The sequence below is a fragment of the Martes martes genome, assembly GCF_963455335.1.
Source record: "Martes martes genome assembly, chromosome: 5".
Classification (NCBI taxonomy): Eukaryota; Metazoa; Chordata; class Mammalia; order Carnivora; family Mustelidae; genus Martes; species Martes martes.
Genome location: NC_137892.1, coordinates 63,924,907 through 63,942,963, shown reverse-complemented (window position 1 = coordinate 63,942,963; position 18,057 = coordinate 63,924,907). Strand labels below are relative to the sequence as shown.

At 45.1% G+C, this 18,057-nt stretch overlaps 1 protein-coding gene across 10 annotated transcripts in view; it reads left to right on the top strand.

Moving 5' to 3' along the window:
* The window catches only part of PDE8B (phosphodiesterase 8B), a gene marked incomplete at its 5' end in the record, with an annotated part of 264,283 nt that overhangs the window by 171,740 nt on the left and 74,486 nt on the right, over positions 1 to 18,057 (top strand). For 4 of the 10 annotated variants that reach the window (XM_080803412.1, XM_080803416.1, XM_080803411.1 and 1 more), the window contains 3 exons: positions 2,282 to 2,422; positions 3,513 to 3,601; positions 5,711 to 5,771. The exons of 2 other annotated variants lie outside the window; for them this stretch is intronic. In XM_080803412.1, the coding sequence (XP_080659538.1) occupies positions 2,282 to 2,422; positions 3,513 to 3,601; positions 5,711 to 5,771 (291 nt within the window). The remainder of the gene's footprint in view (positions 1 to 2,281; positions 2,423 to 3,512; positions 3,602 to 5,710; positions 5,772 to 18,057) is intronic. 4 more of the 10 variants (XM_080803414.1, XM_080803413.1, XM_080803410.1 and 1 more) reach the window with 3 other exon arrangements.

Below are 18,057 nucleotides of genomic sequence, written 5' to 3'. Positions count from 1 at the left end.
TGAACAGGGAACAGAGAACAGAGGGAACAGGGAACAGAGTCCGTTCTTCTATAGTGAGCGTTCTAAGTGGTTCTGAACCCTTGATCTCTAGGTGGGGCCAGGGGATGCTGTTGTGCTGTGGTGCCATCATCCCCTCCCCCCACTTTACCATGAACAGGAAGGAAGGGACTACCCCTTTAAAATCTGCTGGTGATGAATATAAAACTCAAAAGCAAGGAGAAAGAAGTTGAATAGAGGATGTTACGTTTAAGGGGGAAGTAAAATGACATCTGTGTTACAGATTTCAAGAGGAGTCCTCATGGCCAGGATATCTCACATACGTTCTTGCTTCATACTGGGGCCCTTCTTGAGGCATGGCTGCCAAAGAGTGTGTACCTCCGTGTGACTATGTTTCAGAGACTAGGGGGTAGTACCTTCAGGAACAATATTTACCTACTCATCCCTTCATCTCAACTATTCATGACATTTACACAAAGCTTGCTGTGTGCCAGGCACAGTATTCAGCACTTTAGGCATTCTTATTTAGTTCTTAAAACCATTTTATGAACCAGGCACTACTGTTGCAGCCATTTTACGGAGGAGGAAACTGAGAGCCGGAGAATACAAGTAACTTGCCCACAGTCATAGAGCTAGTAAATGGCAGAGCTGGGATTTGAACTTGAGCCTGTTGGCTCCAGAGTCCACGTCCTAGAGTACTGGCTGCGTTCCAAGGTTACAGTAACCCTAGCACGAGCAAAAGGTCATGACTTCTACCCATATTTTCAACTTAAGAGTGAAGGTAGACAGAATAAACACACAGAAAAATGCATGAGAATTTAGCCAACGAGGAAAATGATACTTACGTCACGTATTTACTAAACAGTCCCGAGTCTCCAGGGATAAATCCAAAGTAGCCTTGCCCTTGAAGAATTTTGTGTCTAATCGGGGAGAGAGATAATAAACAAAAATTGGGACTGAGCATGAGAGGTCACTGGCAGCCTACAAAGGAGAGACTGGGAGCCTGTGGGAGTGGTACCAGCTAGGACTAGGCGGTGGGTCAAGGATGGTTTGCTGGAGGAGGGGAGGGACAGAACAGACTTGGCAGGGCATGGAGATGGGCAAGGGTATTGTAAGTAGAGAGAGCATGTGGGCTGAGGCCCGGAGGGGAGAGGCCATGTGGCCCAGCCCCAGAAAGGTGGTGCCCACCACAGGTAGGTGATGGGAAGTCAGTGAAGACAATGTCACCACGCCTCCTCTTCTGTCACTCCTACAAGGCCACCTGCTAAGGCTCCAGAGCACCCTCAAACCCCTCCAGATTCTGGATTTCATGGTGTCAGTAGAAGCTTTGTTCTCAAGGGACTAGCTCTCCAAGAGACCCCACATCACCCGGGTCCTTACTGTGGTCCTTATAGTGGAGCGCAGGAGTGACTGAGAACGGTTTGCAAGAATGTGTCTGAACCAGCAGATGGATGTGCTTGTTGCCCACAGAAATCCATGACTTAGAAGCCATATGGTCCCATTTTCCCCATGTTCTTTGTCTCGTTCCCCTCATTCAGCTTCTCATCCAGGAATTATTCTTTCAGTAGAAATGGGAGGCTGGAGATGGGAGCTGGGAGTCAGGCAAGGAAGTAGCTCTGAATTCCAGGGCCCCCGGGAAGAACTGTGGAAAGAAACCTGTTAGTTGGCTGGCCCCAAAATGTGCTAAGGGCGCCTCTTCTCATGCCCATCTGTGCCCAGCACTGAAAGGGCTGCTCTCTGCCCAAACTACTTAATTACATGTATTATTCACATGAGCTGGGAGGTGGCCCCAAGCTGTAGCGTCGGTTAGTAGATAGTGGCAATCAGAAAGGAGGCACAGGAGATCAAATCTCGGCCTTGCACAGAGGTGGCTAACATAAACCCACCACCTGTTGAACTAATTAATTTTTATTCCAGCTCCTTTTTGTTTTGGTTTTTTTTTTTTGAGTTTTTTATTTCATGGGCAGTTGAAGACGAGTAAGGCCCCCGAGAGGGGGCTGTCCTCAATGAGGGCTTCTGGCTCTTGTCTGCTAAGGGATGTCTTCCAGTGTCCCAGAGGGAACCAAGATGCCGGCGTGCTCAGTGAGAACATTGCCGCTCAGGAGTGAGGCAGCCGCTCTGGGCTCCATAGTGGCAAGGGGAGGGCCAGTTGACACGTACCTCAGAGAGTGCTTATCCCGGAACTTCCTATTTGATTGTCCAGTGTGTTCCTCTGTGTGCCGGCGAGTGCTCCTGGGGGCACGCAGTGTACCCGCACCCACCTCTAACCACCTCCTGTTCACAGTACGTCAACCCAGCTTTTGAAAGAATGATGGGCTACCACAAAGGCGAGCTGCTGGGGAAGGAGCTCGCCGAGCTGCCCAAAAGTGATAAAAACCGGGCCGACCTTCTCGATACCATCAACACGTGCATCAAGAAAGGCAAGGTCAGTGAAAGAGATCTGCAAACTCCTCCCCGATGCTTTTTTTTTTTTCCAATGAGCTCTATGTCGTGTCATGTCATTAAGATTAGCTCTTCTCCTAAGATGATAATTCAGTGAAAGATCTCTTATGTCTGCAAAATGAGTCAATTGTTGGATTAATTTTGGATCCCAAACAAATGTTGTCCTTAACAGTGCCGTAGAATCTGATGAGTTTGCATCAGGCGAGTTTATCCTTGGGGTGAAGATAGCCAACCCGTCATTGCTGTAGGATCATTCCTATCTCTGAGCCGGGCTCCTGCAGACAGCTGTCGTGTCAGTGTGTCCAGGGCTGTGAGGGCCATAGGCACCTTTCCTCAAGCTCCCTCCTCCAGAGGAGGAGTGTGTCTCCTGCCACCGGAGCTTCCTGGGCATTGTCTTTTAAGAATTCAGAACGCTTTCTCATACGATTTCTCTCATCCTGCTTCCTCTGATGTAAGTAGTTAGATAAGCACTGTATTCGTTTAACGAGGGACTACTTTTTAGGAAAAAAAAAAAGTTTGGGTTTATATGACGACATTGATTTTTTTTTAACCATAGGGGCAGTGAGCCTGACTACTGGCAGAGAAGTCTTGGGTAGGATGCCCCCTAGGAGAGTAGGAAAAGGACAGGTTTCGAGGAGCATTAAGAGACAAGAGAATTTACAAGCGCGTTCTCTACTTCCTAACATGGGCAAATTAGTCACACCCTCTGAGCCTCGGCTTACCTATCTCTAAAGTCAGGTTGATAATACCAATCTCAGAGGTTGCTGTGAATATTTTAAGGAAGACCCTGTAAGAATCCCTTGACCTGGGGCTGCTACACCCAGAGGTCTGAGAGTGGCAACTCAGCCCACTCTTCAACTGTCCTTGGACCCTGGAAGGCCAGCCTGGAGGTGGACACGTTGGTCTTTGGGGTTTTCGTACATGGTGACCATGAGTCTTAGGTAGTAAGCATTACAGTGGGTATAATGATGGAGTGTTTAGTGGAATGGTATTGCTTAACTTGACGAGACCCTCTGTAGAAGTAGCCATAAGCTTCGAAGGAAGGATTTTAAAAGCTCTCTTTGTCTGTGTAGGAGTGGCAGGGGGTTTACTATGCAAGACGGAAATCCGGGGACAGCATCCAACAGCACGTGAAGATCACTCCAGTGATTGGCCAAGGAGGGTGAGAGCGAACTTATTGATCTCTTTTAGTTGAAGGGCTCATGTACGCATTGGGTTTACGTATTGAAATGCAACTGTAAGCGTTAGACCCCCAAACATGGTAGGTTGGGGCTGTGCATAGGATATACTATGGACAATTCCATGTGGCTGGCAACAGCCCTCAGACGTGGCTTTCTCTCCCCATCTCTCCTGCCGATGGGCTTTATAAGGCATCTCCCCAGCTGCCCACCTTCACCTGCTCATCTGTGGTTCCACCATCCCCACTACCCTCTAAAGGAGCTGTGTTTAGACTTCCCCTGTCATAGCAACGACAAAACAACAGGGCTCGCTGGCCTCGGCTCTGCCCCTGAGAGTCAGCCTTCTCTCCTTGAGGCAGAGGCTCTGTAGTGCTTCTTTCTGGGCTGGCTTTGGGCTTGTTGCACAAGGCAGAGAGAGCCCTGGAGGTCATGTTTATGTGGAGAAAGATGTGTTTGACCAGAAGCTGAGGTGATCTGATTTCATTTAATCTCAGATTATCAGAGAAGACTATTCAAGAAGGTAAATACGTAATTTCTCTTCCTTCTCCCAATTAAAACTTTGTGAGAGGGTTTACAAAGCCAAACAGGATCCTCAAAGAGTGTATCACTGAGGAGCCTTTATAAACTGGCTAGAAGGTCAACAGTAGCTTCATAGCGCAGTTTACGAGGGACACCTGTTGTCCTCTGATGTTTTGAAAGAAGAGGTATGAGTTGTCTGCCTAGTAACCGGGAGTGGAAGGTCCTGCCTGTGACTCTTAGCACTACCTGAGTTCCTTCCAAATTGTCGGGTGGTTAGAAATCAAAACATTCTGTATAGTGAGCAAAGTGCTTGGAAGTCCTTTCCTCTCCAATTTTACTTGTTGGGTAAATTTTGAAATTGTTACCCCTCGGTTCAGAGACCACTATCTGTGTTTCCTGCCATTTAGCTTCCCTCTGGGTGTTGGGGCCCTGGCAGGCCTGACAAGGGTTATGAGCGCCGAGCGAGTCCTCCTGGGTCCCCTTGGCATGGCCCTTTCCACCAGCAGAGGCCATGATGGCTGTCACGTTGGTATTATCACCATCCTTAGACCATCTTCTCAGAACACTTGAGCTAAGATGGACTCCGTGTGTGTGACCAGCATTCTTAGGTAACCAAGGCAGAGGAGACACTATTGTTTGGTCATTTCTGTCAGAATGAATTTTTCTGATCTTTCTGACTTTACAGGTAAGAGAGAAGCTCTTTTGTCTAGATGTAGTGTTATTTTTTTCCTCCACTTGTAAGCAGTGTGCGGTCAGAGGAAATTCTTATTAAATGTATGTAAATTTCACCTCTTCTGGTTCAGTGAAGCTCATTATAGAATAACTGGTATTTTCTGTGCTCTCTTCAGGTTCTTCTAGAGAAAGTTGAATCAAAGGGAGAGAGACAGAGAGGAGACTCTTTCCTATTCCTATAAAGTCTCACATAACCTTCTGGAATTACTGGTTCCACTGTCAGTAGAAAAATCTACCTTGAACTGACTTTTGTGCCAGGCTGAGGCAGCTGTAGTCTCTTTCTGGTCTCCCTTGTGGTCATGAGCAAGACTGTAGGCTGTTTTGGCATTCTATCCATAACCTTGAATTAAGACGAGTTTTCTCTGCCTGAAAAATGCCCTCATTGTGATGACCACACTGTGAAAGAATATGGAATATTAACGTAAAAACAGCGGCCATGTAATTTGGTCATTGTCCAAATGAGTCTTTTGCTTTTTATATCAGCTGTAAAATTATTAGTGTCAGTGGAATTAAAACCAATTTTGTCTGGAGTAGGCTTTTATCCTATCACGGAAGATACCTAGGAGACAAGCTTCTGGAGTCTTTAGCAAGATGAAATACCCATTAGGAAAGTGCTTCTGAGCCAACTGTGACTAATAGGGAAGCCCAGTTTCCGAAGGCATGTGTGGGCTCTGTAGGAAGAATGGGTTTTCCATAGACTTATGTTTTGTTCAAAATTTAAATCTGCCCTAGAACGGACCCTGGGGTTTTGCTTTTAAGAAACTCTGTTGATGTTTTCATTTGCTGATTTGTTGAATCATCTCCTATCTGAATCACTAATAACTGATCATTTATGTTATTAGGAAAATTAGGCATTTTGTCTCCCTCAAGAAACTGTGTTGTACCACTGACAATAATAAGCAGGTATGGTATTCAGTTTCCTTCCTTTGCTTTGTCAGCTTGACCACGCATTACTTTCCCACCACTGTTCTCTGCTTGTCTTTCCGTTTAGGAGGTTTATGGCAAAATTAGGCTCCTTTAACAAATAGTTAAGAAAAAAATCTCCTGCAAGCTTCTGCTGCTTTATTAATAATGCACATCAGTTATGATTTAGCTTGTGACCCTACCACTAAAGACTAATACACTTTATGAGAGCATAAAATCTTCCAAATAAAAACTGTTCTATTTTTTCTATCTTAATTTCTTAAACAAATGAAAAACATATATGTATTTGAGCATTTCCCTCCTACAAATTCCTTCCAAAAACATTCGTTCCAAGTTAGTAAAAATTAGTACTGTGAGCACTATTTCGTTTTACCATTACATCATGTAGAATAATACATTAGAATCTTGTTTTCGGGAGTAACGGAATTTTAATAAATTGCTATTAAAGTGAAGAGCTTTAAAAGAGTTTTATCGTAGAGAGCAATTTTGATATTGGTATATCTTTTAATTATACTTTTAAAACTGGATTATGCATATTTTCATTCATGCTTTAAAATTTATTGATTAAAAAGTACTGAAGAAGCGTCATTACCAGTGATCTATGTTTGAAAACATGAAATATGGCCTTGGGGGGTATATGGAGATTTTAAAAGAAGGAATAATATCTTGAAAGGATATGAAGGTCTTTGGGGGCATAATACATTTTAGGGGAGCATGTCGGGGAGTTGGATAGCGTAGGATCCGACGGTAGAGGCTGGCCAGGCAAGGAGAGGAACTGCTGGGTGATAGGGCCAGTGGATGCCTGGGCTCACCCCTCCTTGAGTAGGCAGCTTCTGGAGGGGAGGCGGGTCTGGGTGCCGCGAGCCTGTGCATGACCTTCAGCTGCTGACTCGGCCCATGGAAGGTACCCATGCCTCACACTTTTCATAAAAAAATAATGATTCGATACTTGTGTCAAATTGAAGTGATCATTGCAAAATGGTCACTAAAGTCAGTCAAATTAACATGAATCACCAGACATAATTACAGAATTTTTTCTTGGAACAAGATCTTCTTTTGAGACCTATTCATTCTCTTAGCAACTTTCAAATTTACATTGCAGCGCAGCGTTAACGACGGTCACTGTACTATACATTATACCCCCATGACTTACTTATTTTATAAGTGGAAGTTTGTACTTTTGACCCTCTTCATGCATTTCACCTCCCCCCTGCCGCCACCCTGCCTCTAGCACCAATCTGTTCTTTGTATCTTTTTATATTTGGTTTTTCATTTTGGGTTTTGCTTCTATGTATAAGTGATACCATATAGTATCTGTGTTTTTCTTCATCTCTCTTATTTTACTTAGCATAATGACCTCAAGGTCCATCCATGTTGTCAGAAATAGCAAGATTTCCTTCCTTCTGATGGCTGAATAGTGCTCCTTTGTATACCTTTTCCACATTTTTCTGGCCATTCATCCACCAGTGGACACTTAGGTGGTTTCTGGGTCTTGGCTGTTGTAAACTGTGGTGCCATGAACCTAGGAATGCATATATCTTCTCAAGTTAGTGTTTTCCTTCCCTTTGGATAAATGTCCGGGAGTAAATTGCTAGAACATATGGTAGTTCCATTTTAAATCTGAGGACCCTCCACAGTGTTGTGCCCATAGACATTCCCACCAACAGTGCCTGAGGGTTCCCTTTTCTCCACATCTTAGCCATACTTGTCATTTCATATCTTTTTGACACTGACTATTGTAACAGAGGTAAGTGGATACCTCATGGTGTTACTGATTTGCGTTGTCCTGATGACTAGTGGTGTCGAGCATTTTTGCATGTACCTGTTCGCCATCTTTAAGTCTTCTTTGAAAAGATGTCTATTCAGATCTTCTGCCAACTTTTAAGTCAGATTTTTTGTTTTGTTTTGCTATTGGGTTGTATGAGTTCTTTATATATTTTGGATATTAACCCCCTTACCTAATATGATTTGCAAGTATTTTCTCCCTTTTGGTAAATTGCCTTTTTATTTTGTTGGTAGTCTCCTTTGCTGTGCAGAAGCTTTTTAGTTTGATGGTAGTCTCAACGATTTATTTTTGTTGCATTTGCTTTTGGTGTCATACCTGAAAATTCATAGCCAAGACAGATGTCAAGGAGCTTAGTCCCTGTGTTGTCTTCTAGGCATTTATTGTTTCAGATATTATATATGTTCAAGTATTTCATCCATTTTGAATTGATTTTTCTGTGTGGTCTAAGATAATGGCCCAGTTTCATTCTTTTGCATATGGCTGTTACGTTTTCCCAGTACCATTTATTGAACAGACTATCCCTTCCCCATTGTATATTATTGGCTTGTCAAAAATTGACCATATAAACGTGGGTTTATTTCTGGGCTCTCTATTCTGTTCCATTGATCTATGTGTCTCTTTTTACGCCAGCACCATACGGTTGGGATTCCTGTAGCTTTGTGATGTAGTTTGAAATCAGGGAGCATGATACCTCCAGCTTTGTTGTTCTTTCTCAAGATTGATCTGACTATTCACAATACTCTAGAACAGTGAAGGGAATTGTGCTTTAAGATTTAGTCCAACATAAAATGCCTCTTTCAACACTGAGAATTTCATCAAGAATCAGGAAGCCACTTAGTATCATCATCACATAGAAAGGCAAGTCCTTGGGGACCTCTGGGAAAGGAAGGGACTTGACTTCCATAGAAAAATAAATTCTCCCGGCAGCAAAGTTGACACATTGCAGGAGGAAGGATGAGGTCTATGTGAGAGGTGACATGGGTGGAGGGAGAGGTGTAGGACATCCTGGTGGGTCTTCAGAGACAAACTACTGAACCCAAGCAATGCAAGTCAGCCTGTCACAGGAGGTGAAGCTGCCGTGCAGGGCGCAGCTCATTCATGCTCACGCTCATTCATGCAGACGCCAGAAATAAGCCAAGTACACTTCACGTCCGAAGTACAGCCTTCCCCTACCAACCTAGGCTCATTCCTCCTCCTTCCTCTCTTTATCGGTCAGTCAGATCCCCCCAGTCTCCTTGGCACCAGTCTCTCTACAACCACATATCCCCCAGTTCTACCCATCCTTTGCGGTCCATCCCAAGAAATGTCAAGTGCCCTTCCCCTCCTCAAGCCCCCAAGTTCCTTCTTTGCTGATATCACCCCCATTGTTATCATGGCCATTTGTGTGCTTAACTGCCCGCTCGTCTCCAGAGCGGTAACCAGCCTGTGCTTGTCTCTGTGAGCCTGTCCTGCCTGGGGGATAGTAGGTCTTGCAGCTGTGGGTTAGCTTAAAGGGAAAGGAAGGTCAAGGTTCTGGCTTCCTGCCACCTTCCAACCCCTCCTGCTTCCCAGAGAGAGGAGGCCGTCCCTTAGTACAGGACCTAGGGTTGCAGCATCACAGGGCCACATCTTTTCTGATGCCCTAAATAGAAACGACTTCACTGCCGTGAATTAGCTGCTGTTCTGAGAAGAGTAGAAACGCAGAGCTATGATACCCTGAGCCATTGACGTCACCTAATGGTGCTGCACAGGCCTGGAGAGACACTTAGGTTTTCCAATAACAAAGAATTTTTATGTCTCTGGCTAGCCGCAGTGTTTTTCCTCCTCATCTAAGGAGGCTGAAGTGAATGGTGATGGCTCTGTGATGGGAAGGGCTCCCCAGAGGGTGGGAGCAGCCTGTCTGAAGGCGGGCCTGGCTGCGCTGCTTTCTGGGGTTTAGCCTTGACGTCAAGATCCGCCCGTGGGTTTGCATTTTAACAAGGAATGAAATTGTAAGCCAGGGTGCTGTCTTCTGGTAGTGCTTGTCATCAGCAAAAATCCTTTTTCCTGTGTGAGCCCTGTAGCTTTTTGCCAAGGGAGGGAGGTTTGTTGGCTGTAAACACTGTCTTCCATCCCCACACACTTGCTCCCCAAATATGCCAGGGACGGTCTCTGCCCAGAAGCCGTGGAGGTCATGGACAGATCAATAGGATACATTTTTAAAGCATGGCGCAGGGGAGGTGAGAGCCGAGAGCAGGAGAAGCATGGAACACAGGACCAAAGGAAACTGGCTAGAATTTTTTTTAGGTGTCCTCTAGTACGGGGGGCAGCAAACTACACCCTCCAGGCTGAGTGTGGTCGGGTTTGTATGTAAAGCTTTATTGGAATACAGCCACACTCTTTGTTATGTTCTGGTTGCTTTCATATTACAACAGCAGACAAGTTACTGCAGACGCTGTGTGGCCCACAGAGCCTAAGATGTTTACTTTCTGGCCCTTCACACAAAAAGTTTGCCAGCCCCTTTTCCAGAGGATGATTTTCTTTTTGGACTACCCATCCAGCTAGGCCCGAGACAGTCTGACTGGGATCCCAGAAGTGGCCCCTCCACGAACACACACGTCTTGGACTCTCGGCCGTCGTGCCACCGCTGCACACCAGGGTAGAGCCTGTCTCAATCCCTTCAAACCAGGAAGACACGAGGACCTGTTCCCTTAAAGTTTTTGCCTTTTCGTGTGGTCTAAATCCAAATGCATGACTCAAAGTGGAATTTCAGGGACCTGCTCTCATGGTCCAGGAGTCAAGCTGGTATAGGGAAAGAAGACTTCTAGATCCTGACTTCACACTAGCCTCTCCTGAGCTGGCCTGGTCAAAGCAGAGGGGCCTTCCCACTGGGGTTCCTACAGCACTCACTATTAGTGCCTCCCCCATTCTTGCTTTTTCCTCCAAGCTTCAGCCATGGGAATATGGAGAGCACAGCACTCCCAAAAGCCATCATATCCATGGCAGGCATGCAGCTCTGGGAGAGAGGACGGGAAGCCAGTGGGCAAGAGGGTGGGGTGCAGCTGGCCATGTGTGTCCTTGGTTGGGTCACCTGGGCCCTCTTCTTGTGGATGGACAAATTTCAGGCCATGGAGAAGCCCCAGAGAGGTGCAGAGGTGGCCTGTACTCTAAGGGGAGGTTGTTCATTTTTGTGAAGTCAGGGAGCACAGACACCCCATGAACAGCTCCAGAAAATATTCCCTGTTGCACTGCGGTAGAGCAAGGGAGGGCCTGTGACCAGGCTCAGCAGAGCCCTGCTGCTTTCTGGCAAATCAAGGTTCCAAGGCAAAGGCTGAGTGAGAACAGAGCGAGAGCAGTCTGACCTGCATTTTGCACAGCACTTTCCAGACCCAGGATGGGTTTGGGGGCAGGAATAGGGGGTGGGGAGACCTACTTGATTTTGAAATTCCACTGACAAGCTCTACATCCTCATTTTAGGGAAGAAAAGGTGTTTCAGCAATGAGAAACCGGGAAGGACCTGATGTCTGAATGAAGAATAGCTATTGAACTTGAATAAGTTTGGCTTAATGGAAAACTTGTTTCTTTCATTGCAGACTGATGGGAGCATTGTCAGAGCCTAACATCAGTCTGGGGAATGGATGTTTGGGGTGGCTATTGCTTTATTTTTTTAAAAAGATTGATTTATGAGGGAGAGGGTGGTGGTGAGGGAGAGTGAAAGCAGACCCCGACCCCAATGTGGACTTGGCGCGGGGCTCAACCACACAATCCAGAGATCATGACCTGAGCTGAAATCAAGACTTAGATGCTTAACTGATTGAGCCACTCACATGCCCCTGGGGTGGTGGGGGGGGTGTCACTGCTTTAAAAGCACATTTACCTTTGTCACCTCTTTGAGAATAGTAGGATCAGAAATGGGAGCTGAATTGTCCAAGTTGGCTGGGATAGAAACTTGCTTTGAGATCAATTTTAAGGGAGTTCATTCATACTTTGTTTTATAGTCTTCTATTTAATCTTGAAATTGTAAAGGTTAGGAAAAAGTAGAACTTTACTACAGTAATAATGTACATGACTAAGCCTGACAGAAGTGCCTAAAACAAGATACAAAGGGTGTGGGAGTGGCAGGGAGTAGGAAGGGAGAAAGAACAGGTTTTCAGGTTTGTGAGGCTTTGTGTGCAGAAGGAGAGACTGGGCCCCGAGGAAGGCAAACACAGTAGGAAATTTAAAGGAATCAGATTAAGCTCCACTTTGGAAAGAATGATTAGAATGGACCAGGCCCCTTTGTAGTTTGTGGGTAGTGAGTTCATCCCCAAGGGAGGTATTCAAATAAATTAAGCACTTGGGAGGAAAAGCTGTCTGGGGAGGTAACTCACTGGCCAGAGGTTAGACTAGATCAGTGGTTCTCCAAACATGGTTCCCTGGGCCAGCAGCAACCCTGGGAATTTGTCAGAACTGCAAAGGGAGACCTCCAGAACCCAGCGCGCCAAGGGTAGGGCCTGGGCAATCTTTTAGCAAGCCCTCCACGTGATGCTGACTCGTTCTGAAGTTGAAGAGCTACTGGACAAGATAGTGGCAGCCAGGCTCTGATACTATGGACTCGGATCACTGGTTCATGCGTAGGGTTTGTTCTGGTTAAATCTAGTCAGAAAAGATTTTTTTCCGTTCTATCCCTCCAGCCCTCCCCTCCTGAGTATGAGGACCCTGACCCTCACTGCTCAGGACATTGTATTGCGGAGGACCCCCAGCCCTGCTCCAGCCACGCCCAGCCTGTGCCCTAGACCTGTGTGTCTGGTCATGAAATGTGGCTCGTTAGAGACGTGCTCCAGGTAGAGACCACATACTCCATCTTAGTATGAACAAGAATGTAAATTATCGCATTAAAAGTATCAGTCTTATATTGATGACATGTGACAGTAGTGTACCTAAAATAGTATTAAAATTAATTTTGCCCATTTTTACTTTTTAGTACAACTACTAGAAAACGTACAGTTCCACACGTGGTTTGCATTTGTGGCTTATGCAGTATTTCGGTGGGACAGCTGGCCTAGTCGTTCCTTGTCCTGTCAGATCTTACCCTGAATCCCGCTTCCCTTTGTCAGGGGCCAGGGGCCAATGAAGAGTGTGTATGGTCTAGTTTGTGCCTGTGAGCCAGCAGCAGACAGCCTCCCACGAGATGAAACTGTGATCCATTCTCCAGGCCCCTAAGGATAGTGATCCCTATTATGGGAGGATGATCTGATGGGCACGTAATCAGACCTTTAGGGAGCATTTTTGTTTGGGGAGTTGTGGGGAGTTTCATTAGTTCTCAAACTGTGGTAGAAAGTCAGCTTTCACCTGTAGAACTCTTTAGTGGACAGTGGGAGCCCATGTGCCTTACCTGCTGGCAGCTTCCTGCACCCCACCCCACCCCAACCCCGCCCTCCAGCCCCATTCCCACTTCCCAACCTGAGGCTGGCCTACTCTTGGGTCTGTCCTTGCCCTTCACTGCCCCTAGGCCTCTACTCTCTCCGTATTTGCCAACTTCTGTTCCCCCTAATCCTTGCCTTCCTGGTAGGTGGCTCGGCCAGCAGGCTTTTCATGATTTTTGGACTTGTCCTCTAAGGTGTGGCACAACAGGGTTCTTAATAGTAAGACAGTCTGATAGCTCATGGTATTCTCTCTAAAACAGAAGAAGTGACTGGTGCAGGCAACCAGGGGAGAGAGGCATGCAAAATCACGAGATGATTTCTGCTCATTGCTCATCCCTACTGATAAAAGTGTTTGAATTTGTCCTAAGTGCCCAATACTTGAGATCCATCTCCCTTTTTTAATGGCATCAACTGTTGGCAGCTTCCTTGTCCTTCAGGCCTCAGCCCAGCTTCTCCTCCATGAAAACTTCCAGAACCTGCCAGCCATGTCTCCCCCATACCGGCCATGAGGTGACGGTGATGCTTCTCTTCAGCATCCCCTGTTGGACTGTTCATCCTACCCTGCTTTGGATCAGTTCTCACCTTGGGGAAGGGGCGCCACTGTGTGTGCCCTGTAGACATCCGGAAATTATTATTAAAACTAATTTTTACTCCCTAACACAGTAACCTTTGGCGAGTCTAGGAAATTAAAGATGAAGCTTCTGTCTAGTCCCAAATCAGTATTATATGTGGAGTGTTGATCTCCCTGGAGCTAATGTCTCACGTGCTGTTAACTATTTCCCATGTTTTTCCAAGGCACACATCCAAGTCTGACTTCTTAAAAGAAAGTTGGAGAAAAAGGGATCTGCAGTTGGAAACATGACCTCAGTTCTCCCTGGCAGTGCTTGTTCACATTTAGAAATGTTTTTTTGTGTCCTCAGCGTGTTAGCTTGATGCTGAGTTTGTGCACGTGGACTTGACTCACAGTAGATGCTCCAAATATTTGTCGATGTACTTGCTAAAGCCACTAAGTAAACAAAATTTTTCCGTTTAGCTTTAGTACATATTTACATGAAGCTATTTAAAGGAAGGCCTCTGATGTTGCAAAACCACCATTTTTCCTGAGAACTATGCTGGAACCGCCAAACCCTGAGCAGACATAAACGGGGTACCTGCTGCATGTCGGAGGTGCAGGGCCTCTGTAGGAGGTCCCAACAGGGGACAAGGATGGGCAGGGACACTGAGGATACAGCGATGAGATTACACGCATGGGAAAGTGTTGGGGCAGAAGAAAGGAGAGAGGCAGCTTCGTGGCTGGCATTGTGGGGTGGCTGTCATGGCCAATCATGACAGGCTTCAGGGAGAGCCACTAGGGTCTGAAGTGGAAAGGGTGAACCTGGAATGTTCTGGGCATGCAGACCTGCCCTGAGCACAGTGAGGGAGCAGGTAGACATGGATGCCCTCACCCACTGGAGCGGCTTGGCCCTTGCGTGCACGGTGATGGGGGTCCTTTGCACTCTCTGCACTCTCCTCCTGTCCTCTCTGCCAAGGTGGTAGGTCTTCAGCCCATGTTGGGGGCAGACAGGAGGACGGGCAAAACAAAGGGAAGGGAAAGTCTGAGATGACAGTCTGGTTTTCCACTGTGTGAAACTGCTGGGGTCTTCTCACACGGTAGCTCAGCCCTGCTCCAGGGGGGAGGCTTAAGAAAGAGAGGTTTGGTAATGGGCATAGACACATTAAAGACCACTAGGTTTTAAAGAGGAGACACGGTGTTGGCCTTGGAGGAGAAAGGATTTTTTTTTCCCTCCTAAATTTAACTGAACTTCTAAAGGCTGCATTTTTATTGATTTGTCATTCAGGCTAGGGGAAGAGTCTGCTTTCTGTGCAGACTTAGACTAATTGAGCCCAAGGGACTTTCATGTTATCTCTTAGACCTGATGGTTAAAAGTTTTTACTTAACCAGTTTTTTGTTTTCCGAAGCAACAGTTGGCAGCTGACTCCTCAGAAGGGATTGATTTACTTCACATTGAGAAATTCTCAGTTGTGGGCATGCTTGGCCTAAGCTGGGCATTCATGGGTGGAGTGAGCATCAGTTGTCTGCAGGCCCTCTAGCCCAGCGGAAGTCACAAGGCCAGATGAGGCTGGGGGACCAGGTTTCTCCTCACGTCTGCTGCTGCTGAAATCCTTGGGGGTGGCTAATGGGACCCCCCCACATCCAGGCAGTCACCCCCACCCTAAACCGGGGAACCCCCTTCCCCATGCTTCCTTTCTTGCGCCCTTCCCCCGCCCCAACATCCTAGAAGCCACTTAGTCTGAAGAGTGTGTCTTCTTTTCATCCCACTGTAAGTGCCAGTTCTGGTCTGCTCTCTACCTCCGCTGCAAGACGGCACCAGCTCATACAGGCTCAGTAGAGCTGACGGTTTAATTTTCCATGTGAGCAAGTTGTTAAACCACCCCTTATTAAACATTTGAATTACGGAAGCAGAGTGTTCAGTTTTTCAAAACTAGTAAGTACTCAAAGTCCAGCCCTTCTGCAGTGTGTTACCACACTGTACTGTGACAGGTGTTCTGGAGGTCACTGACCTTTGTTTCATCTGTGTGACAGAAATGCCAAATGAAGCTGAGCAGCCGGGTTCGACGACATCATGTCGGTAGCTTCCAAGAGCTGGGCTAGGAGTATGCTTAGACCAGGGAATTCAGCAAACTCTACAAATCAGGACTTCTTTTTTTATTTTTGGACAAAACCTGTTCAGTTTATCAGTTACGTGCTCCTTTTAATACCATTGCAATGAAGACAGACAATGAACAGGCACCCCTCCCTCTCTGAGCAATGTTTGTGTATGTATATGTTAGCTATTTTTGTCTTGAAATTCATTCTGTAAAAACATGTACCCATAGTACATTCTGAACAGAGAAACTCATTGTGGGTAAATAAGATCAGGAAAGATATGTTTGAGTGGACAAAACCCAAGAGTTTTAAACTGTATTTGTGGCTTAATCTAGATCACAGTACATCTGTTTTGGCTCAGTTTGTTTTTTTTTTTAATTGAAGAATTGACATATATATCAGTTTATAGTTTTAAGTGTATAGCATAATGATTTGATATATGCATGCATTGCAAAATGATCTTCACAGTAAATTTAGTTAATATCCCTCGCCACATGGTTATTTTTTCTTAGGAGAACATTTAAAATCTATTCTCTTAGTAACTTTCAAATTTGTAATACAGTGGCGTTAATTTTAGTCACCATGCCATGCATTACATCCCCAGGACTTATTTATCTTATACTTTGTGTCTTTTGACCACCTTCACCCAGTTCACCCACACCCTGCTTATAGTAGCTAGCAGTCTGTGCTCTGTATCTATGAGATGAGGGTTTGGTTTGGTTTGTAGATTCCACATATAGGTGAGATAAAATGGTGATGGGGTGATTTTCTTGCTCTGTCTAGCTTATTTCATGTGCCATCCATATTGCCACAAATGGCAAGATTTCCTCGTTTTACTCAGCTGTGTGTGTGTGTGTGTGTGTGTGTGTGTGTGTATTTCCCGTTTTTATCCATTCATTGGTTGATGGACACATAGGTTGTTTATATATATTGGCTATTGGAAATAATACTACAGTGAATAGGGTACAGATATCTTGTCAGAGAGTGATTTCATTTCCTTCTAGTAAAAACCCACAAGTGGAACTATCAGATCATATGGTAATTCTGTTTTTAATTTTTTGAGTAATCTCCACACTGTTTTCCATAGTGGCTAAACCAGTTTACATTTCCAACAGCATGAAAATGTTGCATTTTCTCCATATTCTCTCAAGCACTTGTAATTTTTTGTCTTTTAAGTAATTACAATTCTGATGGGTATGAGTTCATACATATCTCACAGGGGCTTTGATTTCTGTTTCTCTGAGGAATGGTGATGTTGAGCATCTTTTCATGTACCTGTTGGCCATCTGTTTGTCATCCTTAGATGTCTGTCTAGATCTTCTGTCCATTTTAAAATCAGATTGTTTGCTATCAAGTGGTAGGAGTTTGCTATGTATTTTTAGATGTTAACCCCTTATCAGATATGTGACTTGGAAATATTCAGTAGATTGACTTTTCATTCTTAAACTTCATTCATTCTCAAACTTCTTAGTTTTGTGTAATCCCAGTTGTTTGGGTTTTTTGTTGTTGTTGCTTTTGGTTTTGGTGTCACATCCAAAACACCATCACTGAGACAGATGTCAAGACCCTGATGTTCTGTTTTTTCTTCTAGAAGTTTTATGATTTGAGATCTTATATTTAAATCTTTAATCCATTATCAGTTGAGTTTTGCGTATAGTCTAAGACCGTGATCCAGTTTCATTCTTTTGCATGTGGTTGCCTAGTATTCGCAGAGCGTTCATTGAAGAGACTGTCCTTTCCTCATTATATTCTTGGTTCCTTTGTCATACATTAATTAACTATGTATTTGTGGGTTTATTTCTGGGCTCTCTATTCTGTTCCATTAACCTGGTGTTTATTTTAATGCCAACAATATACTGTTTTGAATACTACAGCTTTGTAATACACTTTGAAATTGGGGATCATGATGACTCCAACTTTGTTCTTTCTCAAGATTGCTTTGAGTCTTTGGGGTCTTTTGTGCTTCCCTGTAAATATTAGGATTGTTCTATTCTGTGAAATTACTGTTGCAATTTTGACAAGGATTGCATTGAATCTGTAGACTGCTTTGGGTAGTACGGATGTTGTAATGGTGTTAATTTTTCCAGTCCATGAGCAGAAAACATCTGCCCAATTATTTGTGTCTTTTTCAGTTTCTTTCATTAGTGTTACACTTTTTAGTTTTCAGATTAAAGGTCTTCCACCTCCTTGGTAAAAATTTTTTTTCAGTGAAAGTGGAGCTTTATTGAGGTCTCAGCACCTTGGGGTTCAGGCAGAGGCCACCCTGTGGGTAAAGGAAGAGCCGGTGGAGGGGTCCTATTTGACCATCTTTTGGGGACATAGGTTGTTGGTATGGCCACACTTCCTATGGCAGGTGACAGCACAGAGGTGCAGGTGAGCAAAACATTTGCAACAGCAGATCGTCTTGTCTTAGTCCTATTTTTGGGCCAGCTGGTAGAGGGAAGGCTCGATGATGCCACCTCCGAAGCG